This window comes from Mastacembelus armatus, chromosome 6 (genome assembly GCF_900324485.2).
Source record: "Mastacembelus armatus chromosome 6, fMasArm1.2, whole genome shotgun sequence".
Lineage (NCBI taxonomy): Eukaryota > Metazoa > Chordata > Actinopteri > Synbranchiformes > Mastacembelidae > Mastacembelus > Mastacembelus armatus.
Genome location: NC_046638.1, coordinates 82362 through 107197, shown reverse-complemented (window position 1 = coordinate 107197; position 24836 = coordinate 82362). Strand labels below are relative to the sequence as shown.

At 43.0% G+C, this 24836-nt stretch overlaps 2 protein-coding genes across 5 annotated transcripts; one reads left to right on the top strand and one right to left on the bottom strand.

Annotated features, from left to right (window-relative positions):
* Positions 1 to 1166: 1166 nt before the first annotated feature.
* Positions 1167 to 20292, top strand: LOC113132821 (nuclear factor of activated T-cells, cytoplasmic 3-like). 3 transcript variants are annotated; one of them, XM_026311180.1, is made up of 10 exons: positions 1167 to 1598; positions 4801 to 5482; positions 5864 to 6262; positions 6954 to 7116; positions 10650 to 10849; positions 12042 to 12214; positions 14564 to 14704; positions 14808 to 14863; positions 16680 to 17373; positions 17709 to 17917. In XM_026311180.1, the coding sequence occupies exons 1-10, from the start codon at positions 1409 to 1411 to the stop codon at positions 17738 to 17740; spliced, it is 2730 nt and encodes a 909-aa protein (XP_026166965.1). In that variant the 5' UTR covers positions 1167 to 1408; the 3' UTR covers positions 17741 to 17917. The 3 variants fall into 3 exon arrangements, with proteins under 3 accessions (XP_026166965.1, XP_026166963.1, XP_026166964.1); XM_026311178.2 differs by lacking the exon at positions 17709 to 17917 and adding an exon at positions 20068 to 20292 and having other exon boundaries at positions 1170 to 1598; XM_026311179.1 differs by lacking the exon at positions 17709 to 17917 and adding an exon at positions 20068 to 20292 and having other exon boundaries at positions 1174 to 1598; positions 4837 to 5482.
* Positions 20293 to 21980: 1688 nt separating this feature from the next.
* pdcd2l (programmed cell death 2-like) lies at positions 21981 to 23942 on the bottom strand. Of its 2 annotated transcripts, none has more exons than XM_026310585.2 (2): positions 23366 to 23942; positions 21981 to 23084 (listed from the first exon to the last, which is right to left on the bottom strand). In XM_026310585.2, exons 1-2 carry the CDS (start codon positions 23829 to 23831, stop codon positions 22471 to 22473), a joined length of 1080 nt encoding a protein of 359 aa, XP_026166370.1. In that variant the 5' UTR covers positions 23832 to 23942; the 3' UTR covers positions 21981 to 22470. The 2 variants fall into 2 exon arrangements, with proteins under 2 accessions (XP_026166370.1, XP_026166371.1); XM_026310586.2 differs by having other exon boundaries at positions 21981 to 23081; positions 23366 to 23940.
* Between the last annotated feature and the right edge of the window lie 894 nt (positions 23943 to 24836).

The following is a 24836-nucleotide window of genomic DNA, read 5'->3' as shown; positions in this document are numbered from 1 at the left end:
CGCACATAGAAAAACCGTGTGATACTATATGTTAAACTTTCAAAATCCCAGAAGGGTTGAAAACAAATCTGACGTAAAGGAAGATGAGCCCTAGTGTCAGTGACTTGCAGAGGAGCCTGAGGCTAAAAACCTGAGTGAAGGTGTTTTCAGTGATTCCAGTCAAAACAGTCCCATCACAGTAAAAACAGCTGTTGTACACCTGAACCAGTGCAGTTACTGGTCCCACCAACCTGCAGTGTTTATTGTTCTGTTCCCTCTTGCATGTAAACACCTTTATTTATCTTACATCTCGCTACTTCTGGCACTCTGCTGTGTACTGTACTTACTGTTGCTTATCTTATCTCCTCTCTTCTTTCCTCCTCTCTCCTCTCCCACCTCTTCTCCTCCTCCCCACCTCTCCTCTTCTTTCCTCCTCTCCTTCCATCTCCCACCTCTCTTCTCTCATCCTCCTCTCCTTATAGAGGTCTTGACCAGGTTAAAGTCATATTTTATAAGATCACCACAGATCTTATTTAAAGTATTATTGTAAGCTACAATACAGCCATGGACTCGCCATGGGGAAGGTCTGTTACTCCCCAAAGCTCATGGTTCCTGTGAGGGGGAGTGTGTGGCGTTGTTCCCGCTGTTACTCTCCCACACTGTAGGGGGCGCTGTGGACTGCACTAAGAAGACAGCTGGCGATGCCAGAATGCTATAGTTGTGTGTCAAACCTTTAGTTTTGGTATTTGATTTCATGTGTTTGGTTTTATACAGTACAGCCAGTATTCAATAGGACATTTGCCACAAGCCGTATCATCAGTGAGGGCTGTAGCCTGTGGCGGTTTCTCATAATACAAATAAATAAGCAGGTTAATTCAAATTCAATTCATTAAAATTAGGTGGCAGCTTATCATTACATTAACTGAACTTTGAGCTTTATGCTTCCACACATATTAGACTAACAGACATTAGAAAAAAAAAACAGGATTTTTTTTTTTTACTACTGAAGTCTTGCTAAATGTTTTGTACTTTTAATTTGACGACTAGAGTCAAACTGGGGCTGTAAACGCGTGTGGTCTGCCACTTCTATAATAACTATCCAGATACATTTGAGTATTATAGGTATAAAATGGCATCAAATTAAAACAGAGCTGTTCTTTAGTGCAGTACGTGAATAAATGTACTTAGCTACCTTACACACTTTACGTTTTTTAAATTGTATTTCAGGCCGTTTTTGTAATTTCCTCACATCGCTTTACTTGGTGCCGTGGTTTCCGAGTGGCCCGTGAAGGCAGCGGAGGGATCAGCCTGAAGCAGCTAAAAAGTCGCTGCGGCCGAAAACACCGAGTTCGCACAAAATGTGACTTTTCCGCGTTTAGTGCGCAGCGCAGCGCCGGTACCGACCCAATAACGACCCGTTAACAACTTTATGCGCTTTATTCGACGTGTCGCTGCGGCTCAAACAGAGTTTGCTCCAGCGAGTGACACAGGTCGGTTGTACGACAGACAGGTCGGTTCGGCTCCTCCGAGGACGGCTAGTTCGTGTTCCGGTCCAATGTCTGCAGTGGAGTGCGCCGAGGAGCTGGACTTCAGGCTGATGTTTGAGGAGGAAACTGCAGGTCAGAACATTTTAGCGCCGTATTATCAATTTGACTAAAGACCGAAGCTAGCCACAGTTAGCAAGTACAGTGGAGGTTCCGGAGTTTCGTTTTCAAAATAAGAGTACTTTTGCAGGGTGGATGAAAACTTTAATTTGAATTCCCTCTAAAATGTTAAACGATTTACAATTGTGTATGTCAAAAGTGGGTTAACTCGAAGCTTAACATTTTGTTTTCTGTGTCATCTGCTTTAAGAACATAGTTGAATCAATGGTAAGTTACATGTTTTAAATCGTTGCCGATGGCACAGCTCATGTTGGTGTGCCACTCATTTCCACTTTGCTCATTTTCACCTCCTGTGTAGGCCAAGGTTGTTTTCTCTGTTAATCCACTGATGATTATTTTTATAACTAGTTAGTATAACAATGTTTTTAAATTAATGTTAATTACACCATTAAATGTCAATCACAGTTTCTCGCTGGCGGATAGATTTAAATATATTTTGTCAACAGTTCAAAATCAAAAAGTGATGTTTATTTCATAGGTAAAAAAAGAAACAAAATATTCAAGTTGAAAAGAAACGAGATGGTTTATACCGTTTTTACTGTTTCTGCTCTGTGATGCGTCATTTACTATGTGGATCTCAATCAATTGTTGCGAATACTGTATTATTGTGTTTTATTATGTTAGTAGTTGATCTGATGTAGAACTAAGACTATCTCCTATTGACTCTTAGAAAACTAGTTTATATCATACATCATTATTTGTTTTGTGGCAAAAACATCATCCTTCTATACCAGCATCATCTGTAACAATCTCTGCTAAAGAGAAGTGGAAAATGATAAGATGTGTTCAGGGGCTCTCCTCTGTAGTCGTCATACTTTGACTGGTGTGCCAGTGCAGAGGCTCGACCTCTAGACCGATTGGCCTTCAGTGGCTTTTTCACAGAATCCATAGCAGGACCATTTAAGTATCTTAGACCTGGGATTTTACTTTGAAATTCTAACAGGAAGATGTGTTGTCTTATTTTGGTAATCAGCTGTTTTCAAATGAGGACCAAAAGAAACTGAATAAACCAATGATCAGTGTTATTCATCAGAAAGCTATAGTTTGAATGTATTTGATGATGCTGGTCAGTTAAAGCAGCAGCAGCTGATTCAGTGTGTGTGCTGCTGAGTCCACATCCCATCCCGAGACTGACAGTAACAATGAATGTGTGAATCCAGAACCTGGTTGAGATTATGGCTCACATGGTTCTTCCTCACCAACAATGAGAGGCCCGTCTTTTTCCAGACGCACGGCCGTCACTGTTTACAGTCTGAGTCGACTGGGCTCTGGCTCTGACAGAGCAGAGATCACGCACATGTGCAGGTGATACTACAGTTAATGCTGTTCATTTCTAACATGACCACTGACTCTGGTCAATTTGTTCTGGATTAGTTTAGAAGCTCCACTCAATAGCAGATGGTGTTCATCAGTCTGAAACCAGAGACTTAAAAATTTTTTTGAGGACATCATCAGTCTGAATCGTCAGTAGATTCATTAATTATGAAATAATTGTTAGGGGCAACCTGGATTGTGTGTGTTTCATCATCATAAAGTATGAATTTCTAATGTAAAGTAAATATAATCATGTAATCAAGCAATTGTTGATTGCATTGGTTCCTGTGTGAAATAAATTACACGTAGTGTTGGATCAGTGAGTCTGTCTCTGATAAGAACATGAGATATTTTCTGGTCTATATGTTTTAGTAAAAATACTGAATTTAATGGACTCAGGGATTGACAGACAGATCACATTCAGTGCAATTAATGGTTACAGCACTAAAATGATGATTCCCAGGATAGAAAACAGAAGTGTTGTTTTCAGTTTCTGGCGGCTTATTTCCTCCTGACGATTCAGACTGGGGTGAAAGGCGTTTCTGAACATGTAAACTATTCTCAAATTGGACCGTTCTCTGACAGTTCTCACATTTTACAGGCAAAACCAATAATCAGTTCATTAAGACAATAATCTTCAGATATCTATGATGAAAATAAAACCATATTTCTCTGTTGTCCTCATGAAGCATTAGTTTAGTTTAGTAGCAAATGTGATCAGAAGTTCAAAGCGCACAATTATAACCCAATAGGTGAAAATAAACATGTGCATCTACTGTTCTTTCGTTGTCTCGTTTTATACGCATGGACAGACAGATGCAGTGTAGATGAGTGTTTCAGTCTTGCAGCAGGCAGACACCATGTCACTCAGCAGTCTGTCTGCAGGTTTTACTTCCTGCTTTTCTAACCACTCTGTGGCACACAGCTGCCCCACGCCCTGGGGTTCATCACTTCTCATTTGTTTTTGTTCACACTGAGGTTTTACTTGCAAAGCAGCAGCAAGTGAGACTGCTGAAGTACATCGCAGTTTCTGCTTCGACCTGAGTGTGTGTGATATCTGTCACCGAAATTAGTGCAGCTGTTTTACCTGATCCTGATAAAATAACATCCTAATTTCTTTTGAGAATATTCAACTGACAATGACAGAAAGCATCTGATGTTCACGGTTCAGATCAGTGAGGGTGGCAGTAATTTATTTTGTTTGATAAATGAGGGAAAATATCAAAGTATTGCTGTCAATCAACCCGGTGTATGAATCTACCACATGTTGTGGGTCAGAGTGTATTGAAGGTGCTCTCTGGGGCGTGGATGCATCAGGACACCCCTCCGCCCTTCCTCCCAGCGTCAGCATGGCGTGATGAGCTGCCATGCATCAGCTGACCTATGACAGTGGACAGAAGGGCTGAGGGGTCTGTTCACTGCAGCTGCGTGTAGGTTGTCAGGCAGTAGTGGGAAATGTTCCTCCTCACTCCCAAATTCAAAGGAGACCGTTCTTAAAAACTCACATTCAACTTTAACAGAAAAGCATCAGATTTTCATTATTAATTACTGGGTGATTTTCTATTGATTTACTATTAACTGATCATCTCATTTTTATGGTCGACAAACACCAACCTTTAAAAAACAAACTGCACATGAAAGAACACAAGTAAATGGACAGAATAAGACAGCGCAATTAAAAAATAAATTTGTACAGTTGCAGCAACATATTAAATAAAGTGGGTTTGGGTTAAATATATATGTTATATGGAGTAGTGTCTGCACTGATGTTAGCATTTCTTTTTATGAAACTCACTGTTTCAAACATGGCCGCCTCTGCTATGAAACGTTTTGTATCTCACAGTGAAAAACATCAGATCTACATGTTGGCCCCTCCCAGGTGCAGCCCTCGATGTGAGGACACTTCCCTCTTCCACACAGGCTGTGGCCGAGCAGCCCAACTGTCAGGAGCGGTACATCCACCAACATGTTGATTTCCAGTCCCAGGGGACCCAGTCAGGGTCCCAGGGGAACCTCAGGGCCTTTGACTGCCCAAGTATCCACATTACCTCCATCACTCCTAACAACCATGCAGAGCTGTGCTTTAACCAGGAAGCTTTGGCAGTGGGTGGGGCAGAGGGGGGCTACCTTGAGACATCCTGGTCACGAGACCAGCTCTACCTGCCCCTGGACCCCTGTTATCGTGACCCAGTGCTATGCCCGAGCCCATGCAGCAGCCTGTCGTCCAGGAGCTGGATGTCTGACCTTTCCTCCTGCGAGTCCTTTTCCCTGCTCAACGACGACATGGAGGGGGAGTTACGCGATGCCCCCCGTCTTGGCCTGGGGTCCCCCTTTGAGTCACCTTTGGGGTCCCCAGGCTGTGGGGGTGGGGCGTTCGGAGTGGAGTTATGGCAACAAAAATACCAGCATCCTTTAGCCTTTAGCCCGATGCTGTCGCCCCATCAGTCACCCCGTCAGTCACCCTGCCACTCCCCTCGCACAAGTGTCACAGAGGAGAGCTGGCTGCACCGCCGGCCCACCTCCAGGTAAGTCAATTTCCAGATGTTTAGTTGATTATGAACAGTGTGTTAGGCAGCAGGTCAGTGCACCAGAGTTCTGCTGTAACAGTGAGGAAATCAGTAAATTCTGAAAGTGAATAAAAAGTCAGGTATGTGCAGATTGCAGTGGCAGGAGCACCCTGCATGTTTTCATTCCTCTCCAGTGAAAGGACAAATAAAACATATAGCAGAGTAGATATAGAACCATTTATGTAATAATTAGCACACAATTAAGCTTGTTTATGGTGTGCGTAATAGTTGGCCTAATTTTTGTGACTATACCTACACCCTCCCCACCTGTATTTTTAAACTGTATGTAACAGAAAAACTGCACTGTGAAAATCTCCCTCGCAACGACTTTCCCTGCAGGCCATCATCCAGACCGACCTCCCCTTGTGGGAAGAGGCGGCACTCTGGTGCCGACTCCCATGCCCGCTCGCCCTCCCCTCACCACTCACCTAGCCCGACCCCAGGCACCTCTCCAAGGGGCAGCGTGACAGATGACACCTGGCTGGGAAGCCCCGCGGGTGCCCTCGGGCCCCTCCTAATGTTTGGCTGCCAGGAGCTGGACGTCCCCTCCAAGACCAGGAGGACTTCAGGGAGCCAGCTAGGCCTTGTGGGCGGCCAGGGAGACCCTGGGCTAGAGGGCTTCCAGGATTCTCCCAGAGAAGAGGGGCGTGAACATGATGGCCTGGCTGAGCTTTTTCTTCAGGTGCCCTCACACTTCAGCTGGAACAAACCCAAACCTGGAAACCCTCCTTTATTCAGGTTAGTGACACTCACTGGGGTAATTAGTACATTTAAATGTTCTTATTTAAAACAGAGTTTCTTGCATTGGTTCTGCTGCTTTGTTGGTTCCCCCTGCTGCCTCATACATGACTTTTCATTAATTACTCTTCTTGTCTGTAGTTATGTGCACATTTCAAGATGACTAGCTGTCATCTTTCACAGATTAAAATGTGTCTTTTAGAATATTAGGTGTAAGTATATTTAAGTATATCTTTGGTGGACAGCAGGACGTGCTAAACAGAATTTACTTACTCTGTTTAGCACACCTTGACGAGTTCACTCTGGGACTGCAGCACAGCAGTCGGACAGTTTATAATTGTATTTCTGGACTCTGATGCTGGACAGTTTGGACTGTTTTCTGTGATAACTGCAGGAAGCTTCAGTGGACATAAGGAAAATTTGACTAGACTTAAATCCCGATTTACATTAAATCAGGGTTGTAGGCAGGCGCTGTCAAACATAATCATGTCACGTCTGTCCCTAAATATATTTGTGTTATGCAGGGCAGTAAAATCTACTTGATATATGAGAGAAGGTGAATCATTTGTGTACTTTGGACATGTAGTATAAAAACTACAATAGTTTAAATGCAGTGAACTCCCTTCACATTTCCAATATTTTACGACATAGCACTCATGACATATCTGATCGTAAATGCTTCTGCTTCCAGGGCTTTGTCTCCTCCACCCCTGGACTGGCCTCTGCCCAGCCAGTTTGACCAGTATGAGCTGAAGCTGGAGGTCCAGCCCAGGTCCTACCACAGGGCGCATTATGAGACAGAAGGTAGCCGAGGGTCCATTAAAGCAGCTGCTGAGGGGCACCCTGTCGTAAAGGTAAATCCTCACTTATGAGCACCGTATTCAGTTTGACTTCAGCCTGGTTTTTTATCTGATGTACAGTAGGATGTTGATTGCGTTTTAGAAAATGTAGTCAACCCATTTACATTAAGGTTCAACAGAAAAAGAACTGATGATTATTGTAGTATGTGAAATTATCTGCATTCTAGAGTATTTTTTGTACCACAGCACACCCTGTGATTAATGGATGACTCTTCATCTGGAGTCACAGCCGCCATGTTTCAGTCATTCTCTGGTTTCAGTTCCTCAGAATCAGAATCAAACTTCATACTTCATTAATCCTTTGCAGGAAATTGTTTTCTTACGATGCACCATTCCACATATATGAAATATAATGTATATAAAAAAATTAAATATATAAATAAAAATGTAAAAATAATAAAAAATCTCATCTTTCAAAATAAAAAAAGAACAACTTATAAATGATAGACAGTATTTATAATATACGTATCCACAGTACAGTTCGAACAGATTGAAATTATGATCAGACTGAACAAAGCAGATTGATTGAACAGGAAAGACTGATGAACAAATTAAAATATGTACCGCATCGATCAATAGATGTATCGATTATCAGAGCAAGGAGTTGATCAGGTTGATGGAGCAATGACTTCCTGTGGTGCTCTGTGTTGCATCATCGGGAAATGCGTCTCTGGCTGAATGTGCTTTTGTGGATGAGCAGCACGTCATGGAGAGGGTGTGAAGACTGGTCCAGTATTGTCTTTATCCTAGACTCTGTTCTCCTCTGGCACTGCTGCCTGAACTTATTGAGTCTGTTGACGTCCTTCACCCTCAGTCGGGTGCTATGAGACATACCAGCAGAGAGGATGGCACTGGCTACCACAGACTCACGAAACATCCTTAGCATTTTCTGGCAGATGTTGAAGGGAAAAGAATCTGCTTTATGATAAGTGCGTCCATGTTTCGGCCTGGTCCTAGTTTGTTATCTCCACCACCCTCCTGTCATCAGTCTCCTCACCTTCGCTGATACATGCAACTGCTGCAGAGACGTCACAAAACTTTTGAAGGTGGCAGGTCTCTGTGCAGTAGCTGACGTCTGTGGGGTGGAGGGTGAAGAGGAATGGAGAGAGGACGGTCTAACCCTAACCCTGCAGCCCAGTGTTGCTGATCACTGTCAATGAGCACATACAGTGCTGCAGGTGGTCTGCCAGTCAGGTCATTAACAATCCAGGACATAATGGGGGGGCATCCACCTGCTCTTGTCTGTTTCTCATCCAGTAGAGCCAGCCAGATGGTGTTGAACATGGTCAAAAAGCGTGACCCTCACAGTTCTCTCTGGTGTAAACACGATTGAGCACACAGATGATGGCGTCCTCAACTCCTAGCCAGGATTGGTAGGCAACCTGAAGGGGGTCAAGGATGATTTAGGATGAGTTTCTACAGTCTTCATGATGTGTGACGTTAGGACTGCAGGTCTGTGATCTTTGGAGCCACTGGGTCATGGTGTCTTCAGCACCGGAACCCTCTGAAGAGTCAGGCTCATGCTGAAGACATGATGAAGCACTGCACATAGGTGAGGGTCGGGGGCTTTGAGGATCCTATGGCTCACACTATCAGGGCCTACAGAGTTTCCACTCTTCCTCGCATACTTCCCCTTGGCTTCCTTCAGCTTTAATTTCCATTCGCTTTGGATTGCTCACGCCTGCTCCCTGCTGCCAGCTCTGTAAGCCCTTGTGTTGTTGTTTAGAATGGCTTTACCCACAGCATGTTATTTGGGTAACAAAGGACAGTCTCTTGCGGAAAAATACTGTCAGCACAGAAGATGATGTAGTCGGTGATACACTCTGTGAGCCCATCACTGTCCTTTCGTGAAGCTCCATCAGTGTAACCGACACCAACAGGGCTATTCTGGGTGTCGCTGCTGAAACCAGATGATGTGTGAAAACTCTGTTTAACACTGTTTAAAGTGAAGACAAGCGTGAGCTGCTGCGTTACACAGGAAACTTCAATGGTTCAATGGTTGCAGGGTGTAATCCACAGCAAACAGCAGAGCTCTTTAGACTGATGAAAACTCAATCCTGCTGTAGCCATTTGTTTAGGTTTATTTACTGTGTCCTTTTGCATTTAATCAATTATTTTAAATATATTAAAAATGGAAAAAATATAAAAAGTAAAATTTGACACTATTGCACCATGGTATATTGTATATTTACAAACCCTCTCTCAATGTCAATTCCTTGGATGTTCACTGGTGTTGGTGAATGGTGTCTATGTCTGCAGAAGTCCACCACAAGCTCCTTAGTCTCCCCTGCATTGATCTGGATCATCCATCTGTATTCCCCGTCATCCTTGTCTGAACTGGGGCCAACGATCACAGTCATCAACGAACTTTTACCGGAAACAGTTTAGTGAGCTGTACATGAAGTCTGCAGTATAAAAGGTGAAGAGGAACGGTGCCAAGACTGTTCCCTGCGGGTCCCCTGTATTACAGGCTGCCATGTTAGACACACACTCCTGTGCCCTCACGTACTGTAAACTGTTGGTGAGGTAATCCAAAATCCAGTCTGATAGATGGAGGTCCAGACCCATGTGCTCCAGCTTTTCCCTTAGAGGTCTCGGATGTATGGTGTTGAAAGCACTGGAGAAATCAAAGAACATGATCCTCACAGTGCCCCCAGCCTTCTCTAGGTGAGAAAGAGCTCTGTGTAGGAAGTCGGCCTCATCCGCCCTAATGCCAGTCTGGTAAGCAAACTGGAGCGGGTCCATAGATGAGCTCACCAGAGGGCGGAGATGGACAAGGGCCAGCCTCTCCAGTGTGTTCATCAGGTGGGACGTCAGTGCCACTGGCCTGTAGCTGTTGAGACGCATTGGGTGCTGTGTCTTTGGTACTGTTACCACACAAGGTCTTTTCCACAGTTGTGGTCCCTTCCACATTCCCAGACTCATATAGAAATAATAGAAACTGCTCTTTGTAAGATGCAGAATATTTTGGATGCTGGAGTTTGTGGTGTTGTGTACTGTGCATTACAGACATTAGTCATTAGTTTTAGATTGGTGTACCTAATAAACTGACAGCAGCATGTAGTCCTTACTCAACATTGAGCAGCACGGAGTAGATGCTCTATCATAAAATGTGTAAATATCACTCTGTGTTTAATCTCTAATCTTATAGTTGTGACTTATTAAGCACATGCTCCTACAGTGTCATGTATTGTAATCATGGGGTCAGGAGATATTTTGACTGCTGACTGATTCTACACACTAAATGGATATGTCGCAGCAGCACTTACAGTCTCTGAGGCAAACCTGAGGCAAGCCATGATGTCCCTTGGTTGGAAGTTCGATTGTGTAAACATAGCGCCTTCAAATCAGAGCACACAGTTTCAAGGAATAATTTAACATTTTGACTACGGTCCATTTCTAAGAGTATCTACCAGTTTACCATTTGATCTTTTCATTACAGCACCTTTCTGTTTTTGCACAGTGTGAAAATGGTTAATCAAGTCTGACTGCCATGACTGTTGTCTGTCATGAATTTCTGTTTGCAGCTCAACGGATACAGCGAGCAGGCAGTCAGCCTGCTGTTGTTCATCGGCACTGCAGATGACCGCTGCCTCCGCCCCCACTCCTTCTATCAGGTCCACCGGGTGACTGGAAAGACGGTTACCACCATCTGCCAGGAGAAAATAATGGACTGCACCAAAGTCCTGGAGATCCCTCTGCTTCCAGAAAACAACATGTGCACCAGGTAATGAACTGTGAGCTACAGGCTAACTGTAGTAGCAGAAGTATTGATAATAGCCTGACTGAAGTTGTAGCATTAGCAGCTGTTGGACTTGTAGTCAGCAGTAGTGGCTGCAGGCTGTTCATACACTACTCACAAAAAGTTAGGGATATTTGACTTTCAGGTGAAATTTATGGAAAATGTGAAAAGTTCATACTACAGTGATATTATATCATGAAAGTAGGGCATTTAAGTAGAAGTATGCAATGGTAATTTCTTCATCTCAAACAACTTATTGAAACAAAAGCTAACAACAGTGCTGGGTATACCACAACAAAAAATTTCAGTGTCTCAATAACTTGTCAATTGTTAGGTGTCGTCTTGTCAGATGTCAAAATGTGAGCAGCATGATGAAGAGGACTGTTTAAATACGAACTGTCATTGAACCAGAACATTTAGTGGTCGATGGTCATGGATCAGACACTTGTTGTGATTTTTGTGGTAATCACCTTGTTAGAGAACACCATGTTATGCAGTAAGTACCGAAACATTGAACAGTTGGACATGTGCATTCAAAAGTTTAGAGAAGGTCAAATTAAGTTCAGCTGTAAAGGTTATAGTGCATTTTAGGTGCATTCTGAAATTCTGAAAAAGTCAAATATCCCTAACTTTTTGTGAGTAGTGTATAGTGGGAGCAGTAGTAGAACGAGCAGTACAAAGCAGTAGCACTAGCAGTACTTCTAGGTGACAGTCCGTTGCAAAGACCTGAGTGAAATGTGTCCTCTGGAGTTTTATTGTAACCAAATTGTTTTTGATTTCTGTAGATTATGTGCATTGATATGAAGGCATTTCCTTCCTCATAAAGCAAACATTAGTATTTGGATTTCACAATATGTTTGCACTGCAATGGACTAGTGACCTGTCCAGGTGTACCCTGCCTTCCACCCAAAGAGAGCTGGGATAGGCTCCAGCAGATCCCTGGGACCCTGGTTAGGAATAAGAGGGTATAGATGATGGATGGATGGACTATATGTTTGTATTGCTGCACTTGACAGGAATGTGAATCACCTGTATGTTTGTGCACATTAGTGGAACACACTCACACACACATGAAAACACTATAATCCCAGGTGTGGTCAAAACTCTGCAGGTGTACCATGAAGTGGCAAGTAAAGGTTATGAAATGCAGAATGTCTCTTGGGTTTCTGTTCCAAAGCATTGACTGTGCTGGTATCCTGAAGCTACGTAACGCTGACATTGAGCTGAAGAAAGGAGAAATGGATATCGGCCGGAAGAACACAAGGGTTCGAATTGTGTTCAGGGTCCCTGTCCCTCAGTCAGATGGCCGGATGCTGTGGCTGCAGACGTCGTCTATACCTGTGGAGTGTTGTAAGTCACTTTTTATATTAAAAATTTCCATTTGATTTTGTTGTCCAATGCGAGTGAAGCAAGGTTTTTTATTTTCAAACTAGATGGAACAAGCAGAGGAGGAAGTTCTGAGGATGTGAGATATTGCCTAATGTGTGTGCAAAATTTTGATAAACACAGATCATAATCAGTGAGGTTGTTCTTCCTGCAGAGCAAGTATTTCTGTAAGTGAATATACGTGTGCAGAAAGTATTTGGACTTTGGACTTTTAGACACTTTATCCTTTTAAAATGTTTATGTTATGTTGTTTATTTTAGAACTTTTAGTTAATTTCTCAGAAATTCAAAACTGAAACCTCTCAGTTCCCAAAATATTCAGAGCCTTCGGACTGTGGAAGCCCCTGGCAGCAGTTCCAGCTTCAGTCTCACCTGGACACACCTGAATCTGAGCAGTGGAAGGGAAGTGTTTGAGCCTCCATCTTCAGGTTCTGCACTGATGTTCTGAAGGCTTTTAGTGTGGGCTTTGGCTGGAATCCCTCTAGGGACAGAGGCTTGTGCTGAAGCCTTTTCAGTGGTGCCTCTGTTTGAGTCATGTAATTGTGGTGCTGATAGGGTGAACAGTGGCCCCTGTCCCAGGTCTCTGCAGCAGGTTCTCATCCGGCTCTCAGTTCTGACCATAGGGGTGGTGTTAGCAGCGGCTGAGCAGAGCCTGGTGCTGTTCAGAGCAGAGAATACGTCTCCTCTCATATCCTTTACTGCTGAGTGACAGTCTCCCAGCAGCCTTTTCCTCAGTGTCTCTGCCTGACTCTGCAGGACATCTGAAGCTCTGTCACAGAACAGAATCCACCAAAACAGTGAAAGCGGACCTACATGCTCCACGTGCTGCGCCAAGGGTTCACTGACCAGAACAATGGAGGAATTGATAAAGACAGAAAGATTAAAATTGCTTAAACACATTGTGTTTGGTCAGATCCCATGTTCTGACCTACTTAATGCAAAAATCAATCAATCAAGTTTATTTGTATAGCACCTTACAACAACCCAGGTTGACCAAAGTGGTTTACAGCAATTACCAGCATCTAAAAATAAAGGATATACAATAAAAAAGAATATAAAATACATCATACACAGAAAATAAACAGAAGAAGAAAACAGGGTGATGCTATGTATGAAAAGCCAGTTTGAATTGGTGAGACTTTAGTTTGGCTTTGAACAGGGGCTGGTCAGTGATGGTACGCAATCCAATGGGCAAACTGTTCCAGAGCCTGGGACCTGCCACTGCAAATGAGCAATCACCCCACCGCTTGCATCTCGAACGTGGGACCTCCAGTAGATACTGGCCAGAAGAACGCAAGGCTCTGCTGGGTTGGTGAGAGCTTAAAATCTCACATAGATACGAAGGTGCCATACCATTAATTGCACTAAAGGTGAATAACAGAAGTTTAAATTGAATTTGGTACTGTACAGGAAGCCAGTGGAGGGAATACAGGACCGGGGAGCTATGGTCATGCTTTTTGGTGTTAGGAAGTAAGCAGGCCACAGCATTCTGTATGGGCTGCAAGTGGTGGATGCTAGCCTGGTTAATTCCAAAATAAAAAGCATTACAATAATTTAGTCGGGAGCTAATAAAGGTGTGAATAGCTTTCTCTAGGTCGCTGGGATTCAGGAAGGGCTTAACCTTAGAAGAAGACGCAGCTGAAAAAAGCTTGCTTTTGACCACAGAATTGATTTGTTTGTGGAAATCTAAATTATCATCTTAGGTCATCCCTAGGTTTTTGACCATCTGGTTAAAGTGAAGTGTCAAAGAATCTACACCAGAAACCGTGAAACTGTGGAGGTTGGGGGTGCCAAAGAGGATACATTCTGTTTTGTTCTCATTCAAACTAAGAAAACTCTATGATAACCAGAGCATGATGTCATCCAGATACCTACGGACAGATATGAGTGTGTCAGAGGAGTTAGAAACGACAGGCAGATAGATTTGTAGATCATCTGCATACAGATGAAACGAAACATTGTATTTTGTGATAATCAAACCTAATGGTTCAGTTGATTCCAAAGGCTTCATTAAATTTACAACTGCCACTGTCCAGTGAGATCCATTTGTCACAGGCAGGCCCCAGGCAGGTTCTAGACATGTCTCACATCAAACCAAACTGGAGACAGTTGGCCACAGCGAAGGCTCTGAAAACTTTGAGAGAGATTTAAGTTTTTCAGTTTTAATAAATTTGTAAAGAACAATTTTTAAATTAAATTTCAATAAAAATTCAACCTGAAATGTACAGAAATGATGGGGTTTCGGTATTTTCTGAAACACTTTCTGAGTCTGTTGTGTTCTTGAATGCAAAAAGAAATCAGTGTTGTGTTTCAGCCCAGCGTTCTGGTCAGGAGCTTCCTCAGGTGGAGAACTACAGTCCAGTCAGCTGCTCTGTAGTGGGAGGAGAGGAGCTGCTCATCACTGGACCCAACATCTCCGCACAGTCCAGAGTTATTTTCATGGAGAAAGGACCTGGTAACATCAGTTTATGTTAATTTATTCACATTAAGTTTATATCAGATTTAGTTCATGTTCAGTATACTCGAATGACAAACTTTCATATATCTTGTCACCTCAGATGGGAGATTACTGTGGGAAATGGATGCCAAAGTTGTGCCAGAGAAAAGCAGTGGAGTAAGTATAAACATTTAGAAACACCTGAAAATACATTTTGCATTTGAAGATGGTGGTTCTCAATTGCGGGGCCTGGCATCCCACGTGGAACCGGAAGTAAACAATATGATTTGGCATTAAAGAGTAGTAACTATTAAGTAAGTGAGCCTGCCTGTGCTACATCTTTCTTCAACACTGTCCCACAACAGGATACAGTTGTTGATTTGTAACTACTGTGCAGTTCCAATGTGCCAGCTTGCTCTACATAAGGTTCAAGATTAGAGAAAAGAAAATTACTACAGATAATTAAATCAGAACTTAGTTTCATCATCTCCTGACCCTCGTCATTATCTGGTGGTGCTCAGTCAGTCACAGGACATTTTTCCACACTTTTACTTGGAGTTCTTGAACTACACTTTGTTGATTTATCTCTGCACTTTCACTTGTGTAGGATCGTTGTAATAAAGTGAATGCAACTGTTCCTTTAGACCTTTTTGATGTTCTGTGTGAGGAGACTCAAAGATCAGTTATTTTGCATCAGGGGTTTCTTCAAGCCTCACAGAATGAAACACACATAAAAACACTGTAGTTTTGAATGTCACCTAAGATGGTGACAGGATTCCCTCAAGAGGAAGTGCAGAGAGCTCACTGAAACCACAGAGAGCCTGTGACGAAGGAGACGATGCAGGAGTCGCCATATCACCACTGAGCTGCAGTTTGTGGTAAATTTTGCAATTTGGATGTAATTGTGACTCTTTTATTCAAGACCCATTAAAAAAAAAACATGTTAATGTTGCATTTTATTGAATGTATCATTCCTCTTCTGCTGAAATACTGAAATACACCCAAATGCATTTTTGCTCGTTTTTGTTGAAATCAGAGCCCTCTGTCGTCCTGTAAAGTGTAACTCAGTTCTGTTGACACTTCTAATAACTCGGGGACCATACGTGGCTGATTAAAATAAGTTGGATTAGAAACCAGAAGGAAAACACATCTGATATTTCAGGAGTTATTTTAGAGTTACTCTGTTGTAACTGTCATTTAGGTCACCTTTTTAAAAAACTGGCGGTCTGGGGATAATTTGCATTTGCCTGAAAATACTAATTTGGGCACAAGAATTAGCATTAAAAACAGCATTACCTACAGATTCACTGGCTGGTGGGATTTTAACTAATATGTTTTTACTTTTCTAAAAAGTTATTTTTAACATTTTTGTGTCAAGTGGCTGATTTCAACATTACTTCCTGACAGGAACAGGCTTAACAATAAAATGGCTCTATAATTTGAGCTGTCCAGGGTGTACCCCTGCCTTTCACCCGAAGGAAGCTGGGATACACCCCAGCAGATCCCTGTGACCCTAAAACAGGAATAAGTGGATATAGATATTGGATGGATGTAAAATTTTGCCTTTACATATATCCCACTCTCTTTAAACGTGGTAATATTTACGGTATTTTGTCTTTCTTGGATTGTCTGCTATGAGACCTCTGTGTTACTGTGAAACTGGGACCAAATGCATTTCTTCTATGGGGGTTAATAAAGTCTTATGTCTGTTCGTACTTCCCATATATGTGATGTTGGTGAATCGAGTTTGACCGCTGGCTCTTTGTTTCAGGATGTCTGCATCTCTGTAGTCTCACTCCTGATAATAAAAGAGGCATAAAAAAGAAAAATAGTCCTTTGGGACTGTGCAGACATCTTTCATTGTTCTGGACATTTCCACAAACATTTCAGTGTACCTCTTTGTAGTAACACAAATATGTGGAGTGTCAGGGAAGATGTGGTGTTGTTTGAGAGGCAGTTGTGGATTAATCCTGATTGTGTTTTTATTTTTCAGTCCAGCATTGTAGTGGAGGTCCCTGCTTACACTAAGAAGACAGTGGGTCTGGTCCAAGTCCAGTTCTATGTCTCTAATGGAAAAAGAAGAAGAAGTCTAACACAGAGCTTTACCTACCTGCCTGGAATCAAGCAGGAGCACTGGAAGCTGGACCACATTGCCCATGATCCACCTGAATTCGGCCCAGATCTTCGTTATGATGATTCCTGTGACCTTCCAGTTCACTCTGATCCTCCTTACCCCTATGTGTCTCATCTCAGTCGTCCTCCTGCTCCCTCTGTCCCCCTTGAGCCCTCCTTAATGCTTCCTCACAACTCATCTTCCTCTCCCTCTGTACCTTCTCAGAGTTCCTCACTTCCCCATCAGACTGTTCTTCAGGCTGCGCTCATGCCACCGCAGACCTTCACCATTTCTCCACAGACCCCCTTAGTCCCCCCTCAAATCTCCACAACATTTACCCAGACCTCCTCGGTCCTGCCTCAGACCTTCCGTCTCCACCCTCAGGCCTCCCCTGCTGGAACTCAGAGGGAACACTCTCCATCCCTGCAACCTAATAGAGCCTTTGTGACCCCCGTTGACCCCAAGGAAAACTCTCTGATGTGCACCTCAGGAGAGGCATCCAATATCAAGAAGGAGGCAAAAGACCAGATGAATCTGGGATCCTTAGGATTCCAGGAGATCACACTGGATGATGGTAGGAAGCTTCATGAATTAACAACTGACTTGAAAAGTGTCTCTGTCTCTGTTTCTTTGTTCTCATGTGGAACAGGAGCTGGAGTTTTCTCAGACTCAGAAAACACACATCCACAGGCAGTATAGTGGATTTTCTGTCGGCACTGAACTGACAATTTCATGGTCAAATCTGTGTTTAGTAGTATTTCAATGGGATGTTAGTGTTAACTACACTGACACTTTCATTAGCAGTGGGTTTGTGAGGAGGTGTTTGTATTCAGATGTTGCTATGAATTAGATTTCCTGATTACTGCAATACCTTTACATCATTTTTCTTATTGGTTCACTCCCTGACAGCAAAACATGTTATACAGGCTTCAGAAAGTTAAACCGCAACATCAGACTGTCATAGCAGCATCAAGGCCACAACAACCCATAATGCAGGTAAAATACAAGTTACACTTGTACTCTCTGTGTTCAAGGAGAATTTATGATGTTTCCAGGATCAGTGTGGCGTTTCAGTTGTACACGTTTACCTTTCCATGAGTTAGTATAGAGCCGTGTTACATTAACAGCTTGTTTTCCACTGGTAGTCCAAAGCTACAGATGAACAATAATTGTGTTTTATAGCTGGGGTCAGCACACTACTGTTGTTCTTTTACTCACAGTTAAGGTGTCACTCAATCACAAGTGAGCTTAAAGTTTGTCAGTGCACGGCAGCTGCCGTAGGACTGGAACATGTTACTGCAGCAAACCAGATAATGGTGACACGACTTCTGATTGAGGTTATACATGCGAGGAAATGAAGGAGCATGGTTTATCATTCTCATCATGTTATATGTGATGGCAACAGGGCAGTTGCAGGGCTCTAAGATGGGCTGGCAATAAAAATCAAATAAAAAGTGTATTTGAGCTGCTCACAAACAGTGCTGATGAAAACTGACAGAAAAAAACAGCCTGCTGTGATGCATCAAGCTTGTTCTAATATCGAGAGCTTTTGTTCATCTGACACATGAACAAAAAAGACAGTTACAGTTCGAGCTCATGGAGACGAGACTGGATGTGGTTCAGATTAACTGATGAGTGGCTGCAGGTTGTTGTGTGCGTTTCTGCTGTGGAGCTGCAGATGTCGTCTCTATTGCCGTGATGTTGGTTATTTAGGGTTAGGGTTTTGGTATGTCGCGTGTGTGTTTGTGTGAATACAGTGCCTCTCTGATCTGGGTTAATAATAGCCTGTCTACTGGTCTCAGTGATGCCGCAGCTGTTGTCAGGCCTACATCATATACACTTTGTTTAGTCCAGTGGTTCCCAACCAGGGGTTGGGCCCCTCCACAAGGTCAAACAAAATTGGTTGGTGAACCTTTTTTTTTTTAACTAAAAAATACATTTTAGTGGCGTGTTGCTGTTAATTATGTAGTAGATTATGTCTATTCAAGTGATTGTGTACTCAGCACAGTACTCAAGTAAATGGTGATGAAAAGAAGTCTGCTCATGCTGCTGATGATTATCAGAGTTGTGTTTACTTTGCTTCATGAGTGTCAGGTTTCATAGCACAGCTATGAATAGACTGAATGAGGCAAACATTTGCTGTCCTGCAAATAGACCCAGACTCAAAGAGCAGCTTCTACAGCTGCCACTGTGAATGAAAATGGGCATCACTGCACCTTGTCTTGTTACTACTAATAATAATAAAACAAAATACAGTAATTTCTCACCTGCACTGAACATTCATTCTGCTCTGGGTCATTAGCTAAAGTACTGGTTTACAATGTTATTAATGGATTAGTTAATAATCGGAAAAAGATTTCAGAGAACAGTTGTGTCCAGTGGCTCCCTCTTCTGTTTCCGCAGGAAAATAAAATATTCTAGTATTTTGTGTCTGCATTTAGACACAGATCTTGTGTTCACCACATCATACATATTTACAGATTCCTGTGGTCGATACATTCAAGCATTTTCTGTAAACAATCAGTTGTTCATGATGAAGTACTAAAAATGTAAAAATGCTTAATTCATACAAAGAAAATACCTGGAAAAACAGCTGTTCCCAGGTGTGCGATTACAGCCGCAAAAACTTCCTCGGGTCACTACACATTCAGTTCCCAAAAGCAGGTTTTAAAAGACTTAACCTCGTTTAAAAAGGTCTTATATGTCTTCTTGCTTGGCGAAAAGTGTAACATTAGTTGATTTTCGGTCGTTTTCTATCTTTGTGGTAACATTCAGTATTTCTGGTTATTTTGAGTGTTTAACAAGACATTAATGGTTTGTATTCTATGTGCTGCTGAAAAGGTCTTTAAATGTATTCCCTTTAATTTGGTGAACTGCAGAGATCCTGAACCATGTTTTAAATTCCTCCAAGTTGGAAAGTTGATTCTTCACCTTGTAAACAGTAGTTCTACAAAACACATAGAAAATAAGTGATGACTCACGGTTTATCTATTGTTTTTTTTGTATAACCATATACAACCATGAAGACTGTGAGATCAGGTTGAAAGCTCCATTAAAAACAAATTAGTGGAAATTGACTTTGTATATGGTAACCTAAAAAGTTAATAGCAGTAAGCTCCTGACAAGTGCTTTTCATACTCAACCTTTTTATATATTGTTTGCTAAACAATAAATGAACCATAACTAGATTTCTAAAAATCACAGCAATTGTTGAACAGATTTCTATGCAATGTACAATAATTATGTTTCCTGGTTGTTTTTGTTGCAGTGAATGAGATCATCGACAGAGACATCTGCAGTCTGAGCAGCAGTGCCCAGCCCGACCAGTCAGACCAGTATCACCAGCTTAACTGGCAGCACAAGCCCAGTGATGCTGCCCTACCATTCTCCGGAGGCCATCAGTGATCACACTGCCTCTTCAGGAAACGACATACAGTGGGGCTAAAAGTATTTAGTCAGCCACCAATTGTGCAAGTTCTCCCACTTAAAAAGATGAGAGAGGCCTGTAATTTTCATCATAGGTATACCTCAACTATTAGAGACAAAATGAGAAAAAAAAAATCCAGAAAATCACATTGTCTGATTTTTAAAGAATTTATTTGCAAATTATGGTGGAAAATAAGTATTTGGTCAATAACAAAAGTTCATCTCAATACTTTGTTATATACCCTTTGTTGGCAATGACAGAGATCAAACGTTATTTTGGCCCATTCCTCCATGCAGATCTCCTCTAGAGCAGTGATGCTTTGGGGCAACACGGACTTTCAACTCCCTCCAAAGATTTTCTATGGGGTTGAGATCTGGAGACTGGCTAGGCCACTCCAGGACCTTGAAATGCTTCTTACGAAGCCACTCCTTCGTTACCCGGGCGGTGTGTTTGGGATCATTGTCATGCTGAAAGACCCAGCCACGTTTCATCTTCAGTGCCCTTGCTGATGGAAGGAGGTTTTCACTCAAAATCAAATTCAAATTCATTCTTTCCTTTACATGGATCAGTCGTCCTGGTCCCTTTGCAGAAAAACAGCCCCAAAGCATGATGTTTCCACCCCCATGCTTTACAGTAGGTATGGTGTTCTTTGGATGCAACTAAGCATTCTTTCTCCTCCAAACACGACGAGTAGAGTTTTTAACCAAAAAGTTCTATTTTAGTTTCATCTGACCATATGACATTCTCCCAATCCTCTTCTGGATCATCCAAATGCTCTCTAGCAAACTTCAGACGGGCCTGGACATGCACTGGCTTAAGCAGGGGGACACGTCTGGCACTGCAGGAATTGAGTCCCTGGCAGCGTAGTGTGTTACTGATGGTAGCCTTTGTTACTTTGGTCCAGGTCTCTGCAGGTCATTCACTAGGTCCCCCCCGTGTGGTTCTGGGTTAGGACAGGTGTCTTTTATACTGATAATGAGTTCAAACAGGTGCCATTAATACAGGTAACGAGTGGAGGACAGAGGAGCCTCTTACAGAAGAAGTTACAGGTCTGTGAGAGCCAGAAATCTTGCTTGTTTGTAGGTGACCAAATACTTATTTTCCACCATAATTTGCAAATAAATTCTTTAAAAAATCAGACTGTGATTTTCTGGATTTTTTTCCCTCATTTTGTCTCTCATAGTTGAGGTATACCTATGATGACAATTACAGGCCTCTCTCATCTTTTTAAGTGGGAGAACTTTCACAATTGGTGGCTGACTAAATACTTTTTTGCCCCACTGTAAATGACCGTGTTTGCGCCAAACTGATCCACAAGTGCCTGGAAACCAGCCAGCAGTCGTCAGGGTTAGGGTTAGTCGACTCGTTTGATCAGGGCATCACGCCGTTACTGTTTCCTCTTCTGTCTCAGGAATTTTAGTGCGACCGATTCAAACCTCACTGAGGAACCAAAGATTTTAACTTATCATGGCTGAATTGGAAGAACTGTAGAAAACAACAAAAGGGCTATAAATCATCTTGTCTCACAATCAAATGTCATTGTGGAGGCTAAAGTCATTATTTATTAGCCAGTTAAGTGAGAAAATGTATTTTTGATACGCTGGTCTAGTAAGAACTTCAACTGATATTTTACATTTTTATAGCTCAATTTACATTTCCTTTGCTGAATTTCTGGTGTTCAACCCGAACTGTTCTGATGTGAAATATAGAAAATATTGTAAGGTTGAAGTAAAATGTGCGTTTTCACAAACGAGTGTGAGTTGTAAACAAGTTTATTCTCTGTAGGCCAGATTCAGCTTGACAGGCCTGGAAAAATATTTTAGAAGAGCATTATAAAGTGCCCTCCGTTTTTTGTCACCGGATATGTTAGGCACTTCTTTAACAATAACATTTCATGACTACAAGGTCAGAGCAGGTAATTTTACTGAGCTGCAGGAAAAACCACAGCAGCTAGGCTATTAAAGGGTTAAACTACTCAAAATCACACAAAACTGCTACGCTGATTTTTTTAATAATTTATAATTATCTTATAATTAATTCCATCATTGAGGTTTAATGTTTCGAAGGCTCCAATAGATTTAATTCTGGTGAAATTAGTGAGGGCTGAGTGTGTCAGTATTTGAATCAGCCAATAAAATCCGCATGAGTTTTTTTTTAATGTAGTCAGATTTCTTTGATGTTTTGAGGAGCCATAAACAGAAACCATGTTCTCTAAATCCCTTTCCCTTTAATCTCACTGTTCAGTCATTTAAAAAGCTGCTGGTCCGGGTCCATCTGAACAAAGCACAGCTCCTCCACAGTGGATCCTGATCCCAAGGTCCAACAGCTGTTTGTGCAGGTGTAAACCAGGACCGTCCCAAACTCCAGCTCAGCGCTGCAGTCCTCCCTCTGCAGCATACTGACCAGAGCAGGCATCAGCTGCAACTCAAAGGTCCTGGATCCTCCACAGGAGCCGCATGTGGAAAGCATCTGATCAAGGTTGGATGACAGTTCGGAGATGAAGAGGGGTTTCCCTCCACGGCAGTAGCGCAGGATCTGCTGAGGACACCACGAGATCTTCTTCATGAACCTGGAGAAGACGGCGTCTCCGTGTCTGGCTCTCGTCTTCTCGTACTTCTCCCCGGAGTCACCACCCTCGCTGCTGCACAGCTGTCCCGCCGCCACGCCCTCTCTCCTCTCGTACTGCCTGAGCAGCTCGCGGGCTCGCGTCAGGTCATCGTCCTCTCCGCGCAGGTCCGACTCCTCGACCACGCCGATGAAGAACGAGCGGAAGACAGGAACACCCTCCTGCGATTCTTCCAGACAGAGGCCCTGAAGTCCGCTGCTGACATCCTGCTCGCTGAGCGCGGGACCGTCTGCTGAGCAAACACCGGAGAGATGAAAAGTTATTGGAACCAGGAGTCCATCAAATCTGAACGGACGTGGGGCTGATCATGCAGAGGTCTCAGGAAGCATCAGACTCTGCAGGGTGCATCTCGACTTTCCCACTACAAACAGGTTTCATGAGATTTAGGTAGAAAAACACGGTTAGTGATTTTAGTGTAGGGAAAGACCCAGCACCAAACACACCCTGCAAGGCAACATTTCCAAACGTATTGATTATTGATATCATTATTGATGATACTGCGTTCAACCCGACCTTCTGCCTCAGAAGATGCTGCGGCTTCCTCCGCACCTCCCGACCCATCGCCGCCCTCCTCCATCCCCCAGTCATCGGCGGCGTCACACCAGGCCGTGAGCGGCAGAGGCGCCTCCTGAGCCGGGGCAGGCATCGTGGCCGTCGTTGCCGCGGTCACCCTCGCGTCCAGGGCCTGTGAGCGGAGCGCCCTCCAGCTCTCTGCCCGGCCGCTGCACTCCGCACGCAGGCACGCGAACAGGTGCAGGTTTCTGTGGGACGGGGAGGCGTCCAGGGGGCAATACACCTGCACCACGTGGGCTAGCGGAGCCCCACAGCAACCGCAGCGCGGACACTGGCGGGAAATGCCCGGCAGCCAGTCCGGATGACCCCCTACTTTGTTGGTCTGATATGAGGAACGGTGCCTGTTTGGGTCCAGATCTCCGTCACACAGACCGATCAGAGTGAAGTCCTGGGGCGGTGAAGCCATCGCTGACAGAACCGGAAGTCACGTAAAAAACATGCGGTCCGTCGCCAAAACAGTACCGGCGGCTGATGGGAGTTTAGGTTGAAAAAATAAAACTACACACAATGTTTAAACTAAAACGTAGACAATGTAATCAATCAATTAATTATTTATTGCTATTGCGATTTATATCCATTAAGTTCCTAACGGAACGCGGTAGCCATAGGAAATGAGTGCGTGTGTTTAACGTTACTCTATCAACAAAGTCCTAAGTTTGGCCTAAATAAAGACTTTCCTGTCTTTCAGTTACGATCTTCATTGTTAATTTTAAATTCAGCAATCAGACGAAAATAAAGCTGCTGACACTGAGGCTTTATTTGATTTCAAAAACTGTAGCTGTAGATCAAGCATTTAACAGGAACTACTCTATGACGGGCCCTGACGAAAATAATACGAGTCTTGTCCCACAGTGGGGAAATGCCAAACGTTACAGCAGCATATAAAAATATAAGAAAGAAATGGCAGCAATACTTTAAAAAATAACCATAATGGCATTTACAAGATATATACAATAAGATTACAGTAAAGTAAAATATAATAAAACCAATTAGAAACATATTGCACTCCAGTGTCTAGAATATTTATTGTGTCTACTGGGAGCAGTGTTGGTTGTCCAGTCTAACAGCAGCAGGAACGAAGGACCTGAGGCTCTGTCACTTGGGCTGGATCAGCCGGTCACTGACAGAGCTGCTCAGTGCTGCCAGTCTCTCATGCATTGAGTGTCCTTCTCCAGCAGGGGTGTTAGCTTGGCCAACATCCTCCTGTCTCCCACAGCCTGCACTGGGTCCAGGGGACTTCCCAGTACAGAGCGGGCCCTCTTGACCAGTTTGTCCAGTCTCTTCCTTTTTTAAGATTTCATTTTCAACTTAAAATATGATCCAACAACACATAAAGGGGGAGCAAAACAACCAACCAGAAAATAAATAACTAAAAACTGAAAATTAATTCGTATTAATGTAATATTCTAGC